This window comes from Tenrec ecaudatus, chromosome 4, assembly GCF_050624435.1.
Source record: "Tenrec ecaudatus isolate mTenEca1 chromosome 4, mTenEca1.hap1, whole genome shotgun sequence".
In the NCBI taxonomy this organism is placed as follows: Eukaryota; Metazoa; Chordata; class Mammalia; order Afrosoricida; family Tenrecidae; genus Tenrec; species Tenrec ecaudatus.
The window spans coordinates 37,842,716-37,861,940 of NC_134533.1; the positions used below are offsets into that span (position 1 = coordinate 37,842,716).

Consider the following 19,225-nt stretch of genomic DNA (forward strand, 5'->3'; position numbering starts at 1 on the left):
CTTAGGGCAGCAGAGAGGCCTCTTTGAGCATTTATTAGCAGACCTGAGAGAACTCTGTAATATGTCCTTATAAACAACTCAACCCTGAGCATTGCTTACTGGTATTACAACTTGTTAACTTCAGTTTGCCATACTGGGGTGGCTTGGTGTGTCTGTGATGTTAAACGCTATGTCACTGGCATTTCACCTGTCAGTAGAGTCACCCACAGTGAGCAGCTTCCAGCAGAGCTTCTAAACTAAGAACAGACTATGAAGAAGGAACGGGCTGACCACTTCTGAGTAATTAGCCACAGATAACCTCAGGAACAGAATCCAAACATCGTCAGTTACTGAAAACCAATCGAAGAGAAGCATATTATTATCAGAGGGAGTGCCAGAAGATGAGTCCTTCAGGTTGGAAGAGCTGCCTTCTCAAAGTAGAGTCAACCAAAATGGTGTGGATGGGCCTTTTTGCCGATGGCGCACGACTCAAAACGAGAAGAAAAAGCTACAGAAATCTATTAAGAACTTGTAATGTATCAAGTATGAATCTAGGACAATTGGACGCCTTCAAACTGTAATGGAGCACACAAAGATCAGTGCCGTCCAGGTGTCGGTGAGCTGAAATGGACTGGCTTGGCCATCCTGAATCAGCGTATCACACGGCTTACTGCGCTGTGAGTGGCATCGAGAGGAAAGGCACTGCATTCATGGTCGGAAAGGACATGCAAGATCTCACTTGAAATGCAATGCTGTGTGGGACAGGACAATGTCTACCCACATACAAGAAAACCCAGGCAATACAACTCTCATTCAAATGTATGCATCCACAACTAAAGCCAGTGATGAAGAACCTGAAGAATTCTACAAATGTCTTCAGTCGAAAATTGATCAAACATGCGATCAAGATGCATTGATAACTATTGGCGATTGGAATGCAAAAGTTGGAAAATCCAGAGGAAGGAAAATGAAGCTGGAGACCACGTGACAGTTTTGCAAAGCCAATGGCTTTTTCATTACAAGTGCCTTTTTTCAACAACTCAGAGGGTGAAAATCCACAGGGACTTCTCCAGATGGAATACCCAGAAACCAAAGTAACTACATCTGTGAAAAGCAGGGATGGAAAAGCTTGGTATCAGCAGCCAGGGGCTGAGCCGTGGAACAGACCATCAATTAACTATGCATGTGCAAGTTCATAATGAAGATGAAGAAAGTTCAAACAAGCCCCTGAGAGCTAAAACTTAATCGAGTCTATCCCACCTGAATTTTGAGGCCATCTCAAGAACAGATGCTGCACTGCACACTGATGACAGAGACCAGCGAGTTGTAGGAGGACATCAAGAACATCTCACCCGCAGAGAGCAAGGGGTCTCCAGAAAGGCAGGAGAGAAAAAAAGGTCAGAGTGGATGTCAGAAGAGACTCTGAAATCTGCTCTTAATCATAGAGTAGCTAAGGCAAATGGAAGAAGGGATAAAGCAAAAGAGCTGAAAATTAATTTTCAAAGGGCAGTTCGAAAAGACAAAATGAAATTTAACAAAATGTGCAAAAATCTAGAGTAAGAAAAGCAAAGAAGAACATATTCAGCATATCTTAAGCTGAAAGAACTCAAGAAAAAATTCAAGCCTTGTGTTGCAATACTAAAAGATTCTAAGGGAAAAATATGGAATGACACAGGAAGTATCAAAAGAAGATGTAAAGAATGCACCCACCATCACTGTACCAAAAAGAACTAGCTATTCAACAACTTCAAAAGGTATCTTTCGAGCAAAAATGAGCTTTCGTTCAAGCTGCACCGAAAGCAGTAGCCAAAACCAAGGCTCCAGGAACTGACAGAATACCCACTGAAATGTTTTCATAAACCGATGAAACATTGGAAGCACTCGTGCCAAGAAATCTGGAAGACAGCTACTAGGCCAACTGACGGGAAGAGCTTCAAAGTTGTAACCATTCCCAAAGTTGTAACCATTCCCAAAGTTGTAACCATTCCCATTTCTGTGATCCAACAGAAAGCACAAATTACAGAACAATAGCATCGACACCACATGCAAGTAAAATTTTGCTGAGGATCATTCAAGAACGGCTGAAGCAGTACATTGACAGAAAGCTGCCAGAGGTTCAGGACAGATTCCAAAGAGGACGTGGAACCAGGCATATCGCTGCTGATGTCAGGTGGCTTTCTGCGGAAACAGAGAATACCAGCAAGATGTTCACTGTGCTCCATTGACTATGCCGAGGCATCCAACTGTGCGTCACAACAAACCATGAGCAGCTTTGAGAAGACTGGGACTGCCGAACACTTCATTGTGCCATGCAGACTTTGTACATGGATCAAGAGTCAGTGTGTGAACAGAACAAGGGCATGCTGCATAGTTTAAAATCGGCGAAGGCGTGTCTTGGGGTTATATCCTCTCACCCCATCTGCTCTCGCACGCCCCGGCCTGGCTTTTGCTTTGCTTTAATGCAGGAGCACTTAGATGCCAGGAAGTCCTAACCTGACAATAAGCTTTGCATTTCAGATGAGCTGGAAGTGATTAAAGAAGCGCTATTGGTTCAACCCTCCCAGTCACTGCACAGGACGATAGCCTTTACAGCTGACAGGCTCGGCCACCTGCGTGGCAGGTCTGCCTTGTCCTACGGGGTTGCTATCAACGCAACAGCAATCTGTCCATGTGATTAGCATAATTACGCACCTGAAAAGAGGCACTATTTCCTTAATGTCCTTTAGTTTCTTAACTTCCTCATCTCTGGCAGGTGCACACAGAGTCCCCATCATACCAATAATGAATTCTGCCAACTTTGTAATCTCTAGGGCCCCATTCTCTGCTTCCTGCTTGATCAGGTCCAGATCCAAGACTTCGGTTATCTGGTTTCTCAGTCTAGTGTGACCAGGCAGCAAGAAAGATAAGAGCGTCTACAAGAGAACATAATTAAGTTTAATCAACATTACTGAGTCAGACATTATTTTTTATTTTATAGAAAGAATTTTACAGCTCTCCAAATAAGGACATCACAATTGCTACTGCAAGCTTAAGAAAAACAGATGCTTACAGATCAAAGTAGCTAGTTTCCTCCCATTTAAGCTCAGCATAGCAATCAACTGTACACACACACAGAGTAATTGTTCCAGGTGAAAAATGCAAAACCCACTTATGAATATGAGCCTGGGAGCCGACCACAAGTGGCACTGCCATGGAGACATTTCTCTGAAGCTACTGCTGCGAACACTGCAGCGAGAGCTTCATGTCTCTCACTGACAGTAACTAGCCATTACGAATGGCGTATGTTCAGACCTCTTACATACGATTATTAAGTAACTTATAAATCACTTAGCTTTTATACAATTTCAGCCTATTTAAATAATTCTGGTTTGTTTGTTTTTAATTCTGTTCTTAAAAGCATGACTCCCTGTCCGTTTCATCTACATCACGGGTGTTAAACTCAGTTAAAACACAGGCAAGATTCACGCGGGTCATGTCACATTTACAAATTTTGTTAAATTTATATTTTAAAGTGAGGATTCAGGAATATGGATAGGATCATTAAAATACTATATAATTACTTTTATTTAAGCATTTTTTCCTTTTTTTAAACATTTCTTTTATTTAATGTATTTATGAAACAAAAATTATTCTTTTTTGTGGGAAACTTGCTAGTGCTTTCCTCCTACTAGTTTTCACTTATCTCTTATGTTGTGACATGAAAATATAACAAAGTAACTAATAAAAACACACACAGTGTTGGGCAGCTGACAAATGTGATACACAATCATAATCGCTTCCCTCTAAAATGTGAACCAGTGCAGCCACTAGGTATGATTCATAACGGCACAACCCGGAGTGCTCTTTCTAACCTTTCGGTTATAGGGATCTGTCTACATTAGGTGACACTGAAAGTGGCAGACTTACCGCTTCCAAACGTCGCCGGAGCTGAGCGCGTTTATACCCATCCACAGGCCCCCGGGGAAAGGCACTGGGTCATGTGGAGACTCGTCTTCAGTTGTTAAAGGGTTAACGAGGGAATTGTATGTACTCGATCTCCCCTAAGCGCTATTTTATTCATAACAATTTTTTCTATTTTCATTTTATTTCAGAGCATCGCAGGTCACAAAAAATTACCTCGGGACCACATGCAGCCCATGCTGCCTGTTTGACCCGCTGATCTACATGGTTATCATGGTTAACTCAGAGAGAGAGAGAGAGAGAGAAGAGAAAATAGAAAGGTACAAATGCACTAAGTCAAAGATAGTCTTAAATCCACATTTTCACAAGAAATATAGCATCTTCATTTTTCAATTTCTGTCAAGTCTTCTGGCAGAATAACAGAGAGGGGTGAATGAATGTCCTAAAACATCAGAACAGCCTCATTATGGGATCTGAGAAAGAAGTGCCGTCACCTCACCTCTTTAATCTCTCCGACCAGTTTGATGGCATGGTCATATGCTGGAGGGTCTTCACTTAGCTGGGCACTCAAACAATCCCAAAAAGCTTTGTGTACAATTTCTTTCACTCTCTTCTCCAAGCTGAAGGTACATGAGGGTGGGGGGTGAGAAAGGGCAACATTCAAGATATTTAAACCTCTAAAGTACCCATTTCATGTCAGAATTGTTCCTCAGTCCCCACAGCAGCAGAGATGTAGGTGAAGGGAGTCAACAGACAGTGTAAGACATGAAATAACAATAATAATATATAAATTGACCAAGGATTCAAGAGGGTGGGGAGGTACAGGGGGAAAATAAGGAGCTGATACCAAAGGCTCAAGTAGAAAGAACATGTTTTCAGAATGATGAGGGCAACAAATGTACAAGTGTGCTTAACACAGTTTAATGATGGATTACAATAAGATTTGTAAGAGCCCCCTAATAAAATGATTAATATTCCATACATACACGAATAACAAATGACACACACAAAAAAGAAGGAACAGCTGAGTATGTGTACAGGTTGAAGGACTTTATTTTCTCAAAATATTCTATTCATGTATGATATTTTGGATAATTTCTTAATCAGGTACCAAACTGTAACAGCTTCTTAATAACATCTCACTAAAGCCCATCTTTCTGTAAGGCGAGCAAAATAAATTTTCAGTGCTAATGTGAAAAAGCAAATACTGTTTGTAGAGAACTATACAAACATCTGTGAAGTCCTATTGAGAGAGACGCCTCCTCAGGGAGATTCCCTCGCTTGCCAACCCCACAGCCATTCCTCCTTTTGCTTTGCCGGCAGGACCCTAAGCACAGCCATTGCCTGGCTTCTGAGAAGAAACAAGACTCATCTAAGCCAATCATGGCACCTCTGTTCCCATGGGCAGCTTCAAGCTTTTTCAGGCCTGACTCTCACAGCGGGCCCAGAGGTAACTGGAAAAGGAGCAGGGGAAGTCTACTGGGTAACTGCTGGGAAAGTGTTCTTCCCTAATAACGAGAGGCCATCCCATCCACCCCTTTTCTTCATGCCTAGAATGCTGGGGTGTGACGGGATGTTTGCTGGCGAGGGAGCCGCTTGGCACCCAGGGTCACAGACGCACTGACCCAGATTTGCCTCGGTGAACTGCTCAAAGGGCGTCTACACCCATGTTTCGCTGTTTCTAAAACCATCCCCCACTCCACCTCCTGCCATTTCAGCGTCTTTGAAACTGAAAGCTTTCTTGAAATTGATGGCAGTTTTACAAGCACAATGGGCCATTTCCCCCCTTTTCTTTTATTATGAGAATATATTTTAAACAGATGTCCCTCACAGTCAGTAAGATTTTCAGAATCAACGAAATACAGTACGTGCCAGACCCTAGAGACGCGGAGCATACAGCACAGGCCAAGCCTCCCCGGAGTTTACAACCTGGTGAAGCCAGCACGTAACCGACCACTGCTGGAAAGGGAATGTGTGAAACGCTGTGCAAAAACAGACAAGGGGGGCACTCAATTGTGGAGCAGGAAGAAGACGCCTAGCAGGGTATCTAGAGTCTTTCTCTGCATTTTGAAGGAGTGGTGAGCCTGAGATCTACCTTCACCACCCAGTGATTCCTGACGCTGTGTCACAATTCCTGACACTGTGTCACAATGTTTTTCAGGAACAATGTTCAAAAAGTAGAAATATATTGGCATCAACTGAAGGAAATATTTCCAGGCTGGGAAATGACAAGTGTTCTTTGATGAAACAAGGCAATTCCATTTACCTGTCTTCTGGTAACTGAACTGGTTTAATCCGAAAGTCTCCATTTACTACAATCTCGTGGGCTAGGGCCATGTTAGTGACTCCTTTGGCTGTCTCCAAGAGGTCTTCGACCGTCACAAATCGAGGTGGACTAGCTGCAACAAAACCCAGCATCAGATATTTGCTTCTCTATCTTACAATTTCTACAAAGCTACAGAGAAGAGAAGGATTCTGGTTCCAGCCAAGCATTGCAGTTACGCCCTGGCAACCCCCAAACCACAATAGTAGTTACCTATTCCATACTCAGTGTTTTTCTTTTTAATCTATAATCACAAAAACAGAAGTTAATTTACAGTACTCGAAACATGTCGGTTTGGTTTTTAACTATCACTAGTCAATGGGAAATGATTAGTCAATTGGAGCTTGATTTTTTTTCTTCTTTAAATTGCTATCATTTCCCCAATAAACTTAGAGCTGGTTTTCTAATATCTTTGCCTCCAGCTTACCCTAAAATAAAAAGCCGGCACCAGATTTGAGGTCTTCCTCCTTGTCTCCATCAGCAGTTTGGATTTTGTACTGCCACCAACACTGTTCTCTGACATAATCGCCCCAAGTTAAAACATGGTGGCTCTGTAAGGTGCCAGGTGCTGCTTAAACTATGTTGTTTCGTTCTATACAGCCTACTAAGAAAGAATATGAGTTCTGTACTGCCTAGGGTTTAGGGGAGAGTGAGGTTTGAGTCAGGGGTTATCTTGGATGGTTCTCTTTCCAATGCCCTTTGTATTTTACTTCTTTGGTCCACTGCTTCATAATTAGTCTCTAACCTCTCTTTTGATAAAGCTTGGACATGAATAGTTTGCTCATGTAACTCTCCCTCGTGCTCGGAGCTAAGGAACAGAGGGTAAGTCTCACTTTTTAAAAAGTCTATGATAGTGGTTCTCAAACTCTGACCTCTATCAAATTCAGGGGGACTTTCTTAAAACAGATTGCTGGGACCCATGCCCAGGGCTCGGACTGACCTGGTCTAGGATGTGGCCCAATAACTGGTATTTCTAACAAGTATCCAGATGATGCAGATGTGGCCAGTGCCGGAACACATGTTTTGAGAAGCATTAGTCTATTAGGTGAGGGTCCTAATTGTGGGTGATGAGGATTAAGAACTGGGTATAAAGTGAGGTAAGTCAGCTCATACTCTGGTTTACACAGGACTTAATAGTTATAAACATAACTGGAGGACATCGGCTGACCTCGGGAGCGGGAGGGAAGCCACCAATTCTGTTTCAAGGCAGCACTGACCCTTCAGAGTAAGCACAATGAGCAAAGCTCATTCGCCCGAGTTGAAAAAAATGTCTGGACAAGAAGCTATCATGGAAATTCAATGGTGGCAGGCATGTCCAAGAGCTACTTCGGGGATGATCCCTCTATAAATCTTGTGATAGATGTGTGGAGATGGCCACAAGCAGACAAGAGAACAATGAGCGGAATGGTGGTAAAAAGAGGCAACAGAATCACCACGTTAGAAGCCTTGGAGCGAGTATAATGAATGACAGAGACATGAAATGCTTCCAAATGCCCCCTCTCCAAAGGGCCTGTCTTACCTCAGTGTAAAAATGAGGCTGTGTACACTTTTCATGTAAAATTTTATTGTTAAACTTTTGTAATAGCAAAAAAGAAAAAAAGTAATGGATCTTCTTGCATTCATGAAGTTATTTTTCTTCTTCCACTCTTCCCTGTTGCTCACCAAAAAAAAAAAAAGAAGAACCAAATCTAAAAGTTGGTCAAACAAGTCTGGTAAAACTATATTTGTTCACAAAAAGGGATGTTGGGAAATATAAAATTCTTCTCAATATTTCCAGAGAATATTAATAACAACATGAAATAAATAAAAATTGCTTCATGAACACTGGCAAAAGACAATATCCAAAATCAAAGCCCAGGTATATCATTTCAATTCTCAATATTGTTAAGATGTCAGTTTTCCAAACGGATCTACAGATTAAATGCAATCCCAATTAAAATCCTAGCATTTTTTTGGTTGAAATGACAAACTAATTCTAAAATTTATATAGAAATGCAAAGTACCCAGAAAAGTGAAAATAATTTTGAAAAAGAATAAAGTTGATGAATTTATACTAAATTATTTCAAGACCCATGTAAACCACCATAATAAGGCTATTAATTTTTGGTGTGAGGAAAGTTCAATTAAACAAGCAGGGATGCCCACCTCCCCCCCCCCCCCAAAATCTATGCAGGTTGACCTCTGACCTAGATTTACCTCACACAATAAACAAAAATTAATTCAGAATAGATGTAAACCTAAGGTTAAGAGCCAAAGGTACAAAACTTTCAGAAAAAAAGATGAAAATCTTTATTAGTAAGACAAAAACGTCTTAGATACAAAAAGCATAAACTATTTTAAAAAGCTGATAAATTGAATTTTATCAATATTTAAAGCCTCTACTCTGTGGACGATTCTGCTAGGGAAAGGGTCACCATGGGGCAGGAGAAAATATTTGCAAAACATCTCTAAGTTGAAAAGGCTTGTCTTAAAAACCCCTATCACACATTGATGGAACATAAGCCATAAAAAAATGCTTCAGGCAAACACCTCTCCAAAGATATGTATATGGCTAATTATGGATAAATGCAAAATCACAGACAAATCTCAAAAGCACTATCCAAAGTAAAAAAAGATGTTAAGACACAAAAGATCGCAGTCAAGGATACAGCATGACTTTGGTTATGTGAAATTATACAAAAGGCAAAACCATCCTGACAGAAAGTGGACCAGTAGCTGCACAAGGGAATCCTCAAGGGGATGAAAGCTGTTTGTGATCACATAACTGATGGGACGCACGCGACCGTAAATGTGCGAGGGGGCTTCAACAATTTTGTGGAAAATGGAATTAAAAGATCATGAAGTTGACCCAGAAACTTTCCAAAGCCCCCTCCTCCTATATGTCAAAACTCATCAAATTGTACATTTAAAATGGATGGATTTTGTTACACATAAGTTATACCTTAGTGGAGTGGATTTTAAAAACCTGTAGTACTCAGTAGAAGTTTGGTAGCTATAGATATGTGTAACGAATATTGAATTTCTTCATGTGTACAATATATTCTGTAGCCATACATCAAAAAACAACTTCCACCGTAGGTGTATCAAGGACCAAGAATTAGGAAATCCCATCAAGTTCTCATCTCTTTCAAAGAAATTCAGAGCTATCACCCGAGCTTCCAAGTTTTGTTCTGATTTTGATTTAGATGAAAGACTATCTTATGATCTTAGATTTATCCAAATAATAAAAGCATACCCAGGTCTCTCAATGAATTTGTTTCAACAGTGTCAGCCATCTGGGTAGTGACAAATATACATTGTACACTGCCTAATCATGAAGCACAGCAGGCAGGGCAAGTCAGGAAGAAATTTGGCTCCATCTAGACTCTGTTCAGCATAACCGTGGGCAAGTCCGGAAGTCTCCCTAAGCCACTGCTTCTCCGTATGCAAAACAAGATAATGAGATTGGCTTTGGGTCAAAATAGCTCGAACCAAGTGGGGAGGCCAACAGATAACCAAAAGGAAGAATGTTTGCAGGACCTGTTCAAGTTAGAGATTACTTCACGGACAGCTCCGCTCGGACACATGAGGCCACTGTGAATGAAAACGGACAAGTCACCACTTACCAACCGACAGATGCAAAGCTCTCTCGGGGCCCACGTCGTAACCTAAAGGCATACAGTGGTACCACGGGAGGAAAAGCTTCGTGATCTACTTCTGCAAACACTCCAACCCCAAGCCCTCCTGACCCATGCTAACCCGTAACGCAGGGCCCTGCCGTGAGTTGAAACGGGCTCAACAGCAAGCGACAGCAGAGCAAGGCAACCTAATGAACAGAGTAGACTTCACCTAAACTTCTGATGAAAACTAGGGTTACAATGAGGAGCCCTGGTGGCTTAGTGGCTATGGGTTGGGCTGTGATCCACAAGGTCAGCAGTTCAAAACCGCCAGCTGCCCTGTGGGGGACAGATGGGACTTTCTACTCCTGTAAATAGCTTTGAAAACTCGCAGGAGCAGTTCAACTCTGCCCTACAGGCTCACGATGAGTCCACAGAGATTCGATGACAGCGGATTTCTTGTTTTCTTTGAGTTGCAATAATAGCCATTTAAAAAAATAAATAAAACAGTACAATTACATATATTTTACCCTGAGGTTTATTTTACTATGCAGCATAAAAGTAACACTGTTATTAAATTATGTTATAGTGTTTATGCACCAATGTCCTGTCAGGGAAAATGAAAATCACATTAAATTAAACATGCCCTTTGGGAAGCTGGCAAACAGCTTTTCTTCATGTTAAAGATGAGAAAACAGAAGCTTAAGAATATATATAGAAGACAAGGCCTAACATGTACAATATACACTACGTTATTAGCAGCATGTTTCCACAGGAGGTACAATTTGACCTTCCAGCACATTTATCAAAATCTCTGTGATAACAGCCCATGATAAAATGAGGTCCATTAATGTTTGTTGAAAGAATGCTATACTGGTTAATAAACTATCTGGAAAGAGCTTTGATGGTTTAGAAGAAACACACCTCAAAACCCCAAAATGTTTGTACTTCTTCCAAATATGTAGAATTACTGGTCATCCACACTTTAAAGAGATAAAGATCAATACTGGCATTCTTAGACTATGACACTCCCTATTAAAGCTTTCATTTTTGGATTCATTTCAAAAGACTTAAATAGTCTTAATAAAAGACATGAGTTGGGGCAACTGCTGGGAAGACTAGACATTGCCAGGTTTTCATTGCTCCCTAAGGCTCTGAAATTACTGTGCTCCACACATTCAGCAAATGTGTGGGAACGAAGCCCTCAGGCAGTGAAGGTAGGCTGTGGTGAACTCACTCATAACCCAAAACTTTGCACCCCCACCTCATTCACCTGAACAAGCAAAGTCCTGGCTGGGAATTAGCTTCAGACTTTACAAACCCTTTTGCCTCAATTGGCACGCCACCCTGCAATTTCTCCGAGCACCTCTGAGAAATAAGCACATGACATCACTGAAGGAGAAGAATGGGTACATTCTAGAGATTATTCTAAACGCTCATTTCTCATGCAATTGAAAAACCACAAGTGTCTAGGCTGCCAGATGAGAAACTGCAGCTGTTTTCAATGCTAATTACTGCCAATGTTATCATTTTATGAAAACCCAGCCCAGGGCCACCGGAACTAGGAAGCCTAACAAAAACAACACAGAAGATAACGCTTCTTGTAACCAGTCAAGTTTGCTTACAGTGCGGTCTCTGCAGTCTTTGGGGGCTAGGAGAGCCCGACTGTACTCTTTTCTGTAACGCTTCATCGGAAACCTCCACAGCGTTTTCAAGGCCTGGCTCAGAATCATTTGACTTTCCTGCTTTGTTTATGTTAGACTGGTCAAGGTTTTCAGACATTCTCAAGTGTCTTCACTTTCCTAGGAAAGAAAAGAAAGAGAAATGAACCAACAGTTCCAATTCTTTCTCTACCTAGCAGTACGACCTCAAGCATATCACTTCATCTCTTTGGGTTCAGTGTGCACAGCTATAAAATAAATGACTTGCAAAGGTCTTATCTGGCTATACTGTTCTGCTTCAATAATTAAACAAGCACTTGTAAAGTGACACTTGCATTTATCAAATTTATAGACTTGTGCCTCAGAGAGCGACGAGTGTGAATATTCTTGTTCCTTTCCTCAGTCCCCTTGTCGCAAGAGCACAAGCTCTACAACTGCCTTAATGCCAACTGCCTGCTTTGCCTTTAATCAGAACATATGAATCACTCTTGAATTTTTTACTTTGATTCCTGAGAGCTAGTAGGAAAAAACCTTGAAAACAATGCTTTCAGTCAGGCATGCAAGTGAATAATACACATGCTGAGAAGTCGGTTCTCTGGTACTACCATGTGGATGAGATACCATGAGACAGGCAGGACATAGAATCTTAAAGTGTGGCTACAAAGAAAGTATGTTACTTACTTGCTAATCAGCAGGAAAAAATGCTGCGTAAAATAGGAAGTTGCAAATAACCATAATGTGTGTGACAGAAAACTAAAGAAAATTATATATCTATATACATATACATAGTAGTTGCTGATACCAGTTGCCAGCAAGTCAATTCTGATTCATGGTTACTCAAAGAGCATCAAAGTAGAATTTGTTCCAAAGTTTTCAGTGGCTGATTCAGTGGCGCCATCCTCCACTCCGCCTAACTAGATGAGGCCAGGTTTTTCTTCCTAGGCTCTCAGGGTAAATTTGCATCTGCAACTCATCCATTAGTAGCCCGCCAGTCACCAGGTGTGCCACCCAGGGACTCTAAGTGCTGGTTAGAACAGGAATAACACTTGATACTTGGGTAGGGGGCAGTTAATAATGGCCTGGAATAGTAGCTATTCCTATAAAAGTTGGCTATTTTGTTTCCCTCTTAGGTATCTCTATTCCGTAGGTGTTTCTAACTCAGGGAGAAGACAGACATAATGTGCTTTCATTTATAATACTGAAAATAATTAGCATTTGTGGCACTAGCACTCAAAGATCACAAAACATTTCATAAACACTAATTAGGCTTTATTACATCCCTTGAAAGTAATCAAGGGATCAAAAGAAATGTCAACTTCAGTCCATAAAAAAAAAAAAAAAAGAAATGTCAACTTCCTTGTGGCGGTGTGGTAGATTCTCTTCTGTACACAGAGAGAGAAGAATCATAGGGCATAATTATCCGACATCTCAGACCCCAGTTACACTGAATTTCAGACCATGTTCTTAACAGGAAAGATGTGTTCAGGTCTTTCCCCTTTCTGGTCCCACAGGACATTCCACACCCTTCTCTCGACACCCATCTCCTTTGTCCTAAACCCTATTACCCTCTGGAAATACTCCAAAATCCAAGGAAAAAAACAAAGGCATTTCTAATTTTATCCCCTTCGTGTGGTAAGAATGAACCCTAAAATGGGGAAGGAACTCATTCTGTGCAGGAGGAGGAATGGCAGGAATTTCCAGGCCTAATTGTCAGCTTAGTAAATCAATGCCACCTTGTTAGTTCCATCTTCCTCCCAGGACACTTCGCCAACCTGATCAGGGTTTGCTCTTTTCTCTCAACTCCTGTATGGCCAGTTACTGGTAGACGGTCCGCATCCAGCGTTACATTCGATTCCATGTTTATTTAAACAGGATGGAAAGATACTACCTGGAACAAGAGGTAGACATGCTCACATCTAGCTACAGCGGAACAAGCCTTAGAGGCCTTGTGAAATTTACTGAAGGACTACAGCTGAGGGAGAAACTAATTTCTACTGGGAGGAGGTCAGGTAATATTTCCCAGAAAAGGGGTCATGTGAGCTTCAAGGCAGATGTATAATTCTGCCCAATTAAAAAATGGGGAGGAGAGGGGAGGAGGGCACCCGCTCAGAGAACATGAGCTCAAAAAGCTCATGAAAATGGGTAAAAGTATAAGTGATGACGTTGGAAAGTTGTGGGGGTGGGGGGGTAAGAGTACAGAACACAAAACTGTTAGTTTGCCCTCTTTCCTCTTCTCATCTCTTCACATTGATTTGAACTTAAGGGGCAGGACCAACCACACCCTCCCCCTTAAGTTCAAATAATGCTCCCTTAAGTATAAGATGCCCAAGCAGATGGCCACTGTTTGTTGCTCCGGATGAATCCCTGTGTCATCTCTATGACGTCAGTGTATGGGCAGGATGGGCGTTGGTCCCGGCCATGCCTGGGTCCTAACACTGACGCTTTATTAGCTGTGTCCCTTCAGCTCCCTCATCTGTAGAACCAACTACTACTTTCTCCATTTGGGGAAGATCAAACGAGAGGCGCGTGCGGCGGAGGGTGGCACCCGACAGGATGCTCCTCGCAGGGTGATCGCGGGGTGGTAAGGTTCACTGCTTACAGCACAGGCGTTCACCATCAACAACCTCAACGGTGTTTAAACAGGGGCTGCAGCCTGGGCGGGAAGGAGGATCCTCGCACGCGTCGCGCAGGTCGTTGTCCGAGTTGCACACGCAGCACGAGAGACTCCTCAGGAGAAAGGACCCTTCGCGAAAGGGAAGGGGCTCTGCCCACCGCCCCTGGGAGCCCCGCCCTGGGCACTCGGAGTCACTCGGCCCAGCAAACGGAGTCCGTTGTAAACACTGGGCTGGTGAGCGAGTGGCAACCTTGGCCCTGAGCAAGCACGGGGCTGGGGGCGCCCAGCGGGCGGCCGGCGTGGGACAAAGCTGCCCCGAGCCTCCGCCCGCCCGCCGGCCGGCCCGGCCTCCGCCTCCTCTCCACCCCGCGGCCCCCCGGCCGGCCCGTCGGCCAGAGCGGAGCACGTGCCGGCGACTCAGACCGCGCTCCCGCCCGTGCGGGCCCCGCGTCCCTCACCTGCCGCCGAGCGGACGTTCTCCTTCCCGCAGATGCCGCCGGGGCTCGGGCGGTGACCGGCGGGGCCAGGGAGCGCTGCTCGGCGGGCAGCGGCGGTTCAGCGTCGGTCCCTGCAGGGCCTCATCGCTCGCCGCGCCACTAGCCGTCCACCCCTCCCGCCTCCGGTGGGCCAGAGTCACCGCGGCCGCCGCTCAGCGTCGGAAAGGGGCAGGCCGCTGGGAGCTAGGCGGTACCCGCCTCACACAGGGCGGCGCCATCTTGCCGTACGGCAAGCGGGAGGCACTGGCCCCGGCCTAAGCTGGAACGCAGCGGGCGGCTGCTCGGCGCGAGCGCGACCTGTCTCCCGCAGGGGGGCGCCATGTTTCCGTACGGAATGGCTGGAGGCGTGGCTACCGGCGCTGGACCGCGAAGCCGGCAGTCGGGACCCAGGACCTTGGAGGCTCGGGAGGGCGAGTGCAGTCCGGCAAGTCAGGAAAAAGGAGAGCCCCCGGAGCAACCGCATTCGGAGCCATCCCCACCCGGGTTTTTAAATTTAAGTATCCTTTGTCCCGGCACTAGATGCAGAGTTGATTCCTCAGTCGCGAGTGGTGGGTTCCGTGATTGTCTAGTTGCTGCTTCAAGAAAGCCATGCTCTTCGCAGCCTATAGCAAAAGGTTTGTGAGTCTTCTGTATAAAAATAAGACAGCATAAGTGATGAATGCTTTCCACAAAACGAAGTGGCAAATCTACCCTGTCATGTATACAACTTGTTAAATTTAAATAACTAGAACAAAATGAAGTGAAATTACTGCTTTCGGCCCTATGTTTACATAGTTCATATGTCACCGATGATTCCTGTATTGAATGAAGGCTCATCTAGAACCTGCCCATAGACAAGAGCTAGTGACTGGAGCAGAACGAGAGGATACTGCCCAATTTAAAAGCAGGAAAGGTACGCATCAGAACTGTACCCTCTCACCATGCTTATTCAGTCTGCCTGCTGAGAAGCTGAACTACATAAAGGATACCTCAGGATTTGAGGAAGACGGACAGTCTGATATACAGATGACACAACCTTGCTGAAAGTGAAGAGGTCATGAAACATCCAATGATGAAGATCAAAGATGACAGCCTTCGATACAGATTACATCTCAGCATTAAAATAGTAGTAATAATTCCTCACAATTGGACCAAATAAGCAATATTTCAATAAACAGAGAAAAGATTGACATCAAGAATTTAATTTTGATTGGATCCACAATCAATGCCCATGGAAGCAGAAGTCAGGAAACTAAATGACATATTGTATTGGGCAAATCTACAAAAGTTCTCTTGCAAAAAAGTGTTAAAATACAAAGATGTCACTTTGAAGACTAAGATGCACCTGATGCAAGCCACGCTATTGCTATTTTCAACTGTCCCATATGCATGCGAAAGCTAGATAATGACTAAGGAAGACCAAAGAATCGGTGCCTTTGAATTATGGTGTTGGTGAAGACAACTATACGATGGCGTGCCAGTAGAACAGGAGTCCTGGTGCTGTAGTGCACAGTGGTTAACCATTGGCCTGCTAACCATAAGGTCAGCAGTTTGAACCCACCAACCACTCTAGGAGAGCATGCTGGGAAACCCAGAGGGGCAGTTCTACTCTGTCAATAGGGATGCAGTGAGTCAGAATTTGATGGCAGTGAATTTGTTTGTTTGTTTTTGGTTTGCCAACACAACAAACAATCCGTGCTGGGAAAAGTATAACCTGAATGTTCCTTAAAAGCAAAGATGGTAAGACTTCGTGTTGCATACTATGGACAAGTTATCAGGAGAGACCGTCCCTGGAGAATGACATCTTGCTCAGTAGAGGATCAGCAAAAAATAGGAAGGGCTTCAGTGAAGCAGGTTGACACAGTGGCTACAGCAGGCTTGAACACAGAAACAATCGTCGCAGTGTCCCAGGACTGGACAGCATTTCCTCACACTGTACATACGGTCACCACGCATAGAGCCAACTGCAAGGCGCCTCTAACAACTGAAGGCTGCGTGCAATCGAGCATCCCCAAACCATTCATGACCTAGCACAGTAACATTTTTAAAGGAAGAAGACAAAGTTCTCATTACGAGAAGCTCTCGTTTTAGGAGAAAGGATTCTTAAGATAACTGGAAGTTGGGACCATTAGGACTCATAAGGAAAAACGTACAGGCTATCCTGTAAGAAAATGGCTCTCAATCATGACGTTAGCATTCCAAAATCGCCATACCCAAACCCTAGAAACTAATGTCAGAGATTGTTTTTAAAGTGCAGCCAAGCTATAACCACTTCTGTAGCAAAAGATAACCCCCACCTACCAAAAAGAATCCCCTTCTTCCTTGAACAAGTAATATAATCAGTTTTCACTTGTAGAGATGATGCTGTTACTGTCCAATGCCCAAAATTCTCCTTTGATTTGGAATGGTTTATGCATAATCTTGACATACAGGTATCCCATTTTCCAAAAGTTTCCTTTGTGCCACTTCCACTTACATTACAGACCTACATTCATAGACTCACATTCTGCCATCGAGTCAACTCAGACTTATAACAACCCTGTAAGATGGGGTAGAACTATCCTTGTGGGTTTCCAAGACTAACTCTTGATGGGAGAACGTCCTTTCTCCTGCAGAGCAGTTGGTGGTTTCAAACTGCTGACCTTGACGTTAGCAGCCCAACGTGGAACCACTACATCAACGGGGCTCCTAGACTCACGCGAGTACCTGTTTTCCATAATCAAAAGAAATCCAAAGATAATTTTTGCTTTTAAGGGGAAAAAAGGTGGAAAGTCAAGCGCAGGTTGAACGTTGATTTTGCAATGGCGCCTTTAAAGAGGAAGTGTGCAGCAGGACCAGGGAGAGCAGCATCACCCTGCCCTTCCCTAGGAACTCCACTCAGCAAGGCAGCATCAAGCCGCCACAGCGGGGAACTGTGTCTATGAACCCCATGTGTGTTTTCTTAGGTTGTCTGGTTTTGGTAGGTTTTTTTGGACAGTCTAGGAACACTCGACTTTTTTTCCAATATAAATTAACGGTCATTGCTTCTTCACCTTGTCACGTTGGCTTATGAAAGTTTTAACGGGAGTGTTTTACTTTCAGATAGCAAGAGAAAGTATTAAAATGATTGACACATTTCAGTTTGGGCCATGGCTGCAAGGACTAGGAACTCAGTTTACCTCGGGAAAGGGAGCTCCATGTTGGGCTCTCCAGGGCTTGGAAGGAGAAAGCAGGCGGCTGCTGTAGAATGAGCTGCTACGTTAACCTGCACTCCCTAGGCCAGCTGCACGGCATCTCTCCACTTTGGGCTCCCATCTGTTCCAGTCTTTTCTCTCTGCCCTACTGTGGGCTAAAGAAAAGGGCTGCTTAACTTCACCTAAACCTCTACCACCCTGGTGCCTTTGATGAGACTGCTAGATCACACTTGATAGAGTATGACTCAGGTCAGGTAGGCTGCTCCTGGTGTTCAGTCCTGGTCTACTCAGCTAGGTAGTGGAGGTCCACAATCATCTAAGCATCAGAAGTATAAATGAAGTTCCGTTCGCCAAGAAGGCATCACAGATGAATGTGTGAGGCACAACAGTGATGGACCAGTTCTAGTGACAAGACGGTTGCTCATGACAGTCGTGGTAATACTGAACCTTCAGTTTAAACTTTGACAATGATTGTAGTGAATATAACCAATTCTCCTTAAAAATGGTCTATTCTTGTGCGTGCAGTTTAACGTAAACTGGCATTTTTCCCCCTTCACATTCAGGCATCATTCATGTTGCATTTACCAATTGCAATTGATGACCTTTATCTGGATCCTTGTTTGAAACAGTCAAAATTATTACATTTGAACACTGACTACATATTGGATATTGAGAAGTGTGGGTTTTTGTATATGATGATGTTTTTAATGCCTGTATCTTTTAGCCATACTGAAATTTTACAGATTGGGGATGGCCTAGAGGTAAGGAGGGTGGGAATAAATAATACAAAATTGGCCAGGAGTTGAAACTACATGAGTACAGAGGAGATGAGAGTATATTATTCTAGTTCTCTGCTTTTATATGTGCTTCACATTTTCCACAACGAGCTTAAAAAGAGGAAGTTTCGAACAGCATTAAGCTAGTTGAAGGTCTGACTTAGCTGCGCTGTGGTCGGTAGGTGCCGTCAAGTTGATTTTGACTCATTAAGAGCCCTTCCCACCACTGCTGTGTTTGAGCCCCACAATTGCCGCCACTGTGCTGTTCATCTCCTCAGGGAGCTTCCTCTTTTCAATGGCCTTTCTACTCTACCCAGAGCGAGGTACTTTTCCAGAGACTGTTCTCTCCTGAGGACATGCCCAAAGCATGTGCGATTTGACTGTAGGTTATAAAAATTAGGAAATTCATTTTTATAATCTGCTTCTGTCTTACTGTGTTGTCCTGAAAATAAGACAGTCTTACATTTACTTTTCCTCAAGAAGACACACTATGGCTTATTTTCAGGGGGTGTCTTATTTTTAAGTATGGTACAACAATGTACATTTATTCAAATATAGTTAAGTCGTCTTCTGGAACATCGACCCACAGTGCTGAGTCACACGGCAGCCACAGCTTTCCTTCTTCCCCAAGGACACGCAACACCTAAAGCAGAGCATCCTGCTCCTCACAGCCCAGGGGAGACTCTGACTCTCACTGTCTAGTCTCCCTCAGTGCCTCCGCTTGCTG

The 19,225-nt window shown here is 43.6% G+C and overlaps 1 protein-coding gene across 3 annotated transcripts in view; it reads right to left on the reverse strand.

Annotated features, from left to right (window-relative positions):
* TCP11L1 (t-complex 11 like 1) overlaps positions 1–14,771 on the reverse strand; it is a 28,135-nt gene extending 13,364 nt beyond the window's left edge. The window contains exons 1-6 of one of the 3 annotated variants that reach the window (XM_075545930.1): positions 14,532–14,771; positions 13,232–13,347; positions 11,424–11,600; positions 6,146–6,278; positions 4,379–4,499; positions 2,671–2,891 (exon numbers count right to left, since the gene is read on the reverse strand). In XM_075545930.1, the coding sequence (XP_075402045.1) occupies positions 2,671–2,891; positions 4,379–4,499; positions 6,146–6,278; positions 11,424–11,580 (632 nt within the window). In that variant the 5' untranslated portion in view covers positions 11,581–11,600; positions 13,232–13,347; positions 14,532–14,771. Of the gene's footprint in view, positions 1–2,670; positions 2,892–4,378; positions 4,500–6,145; positions 6,279–11,423; positions 11,601–13,231; positions 13,348–14,058; positions 14,208–14,531 lie in introns of those variants that run through there. The other 2 variants (XM_075545929.1, XM_075545931.1) reach the window with 2 other exon arrangements.
* Positions 14,772–19,225: the final 4,454 nt, after the last annotated feature.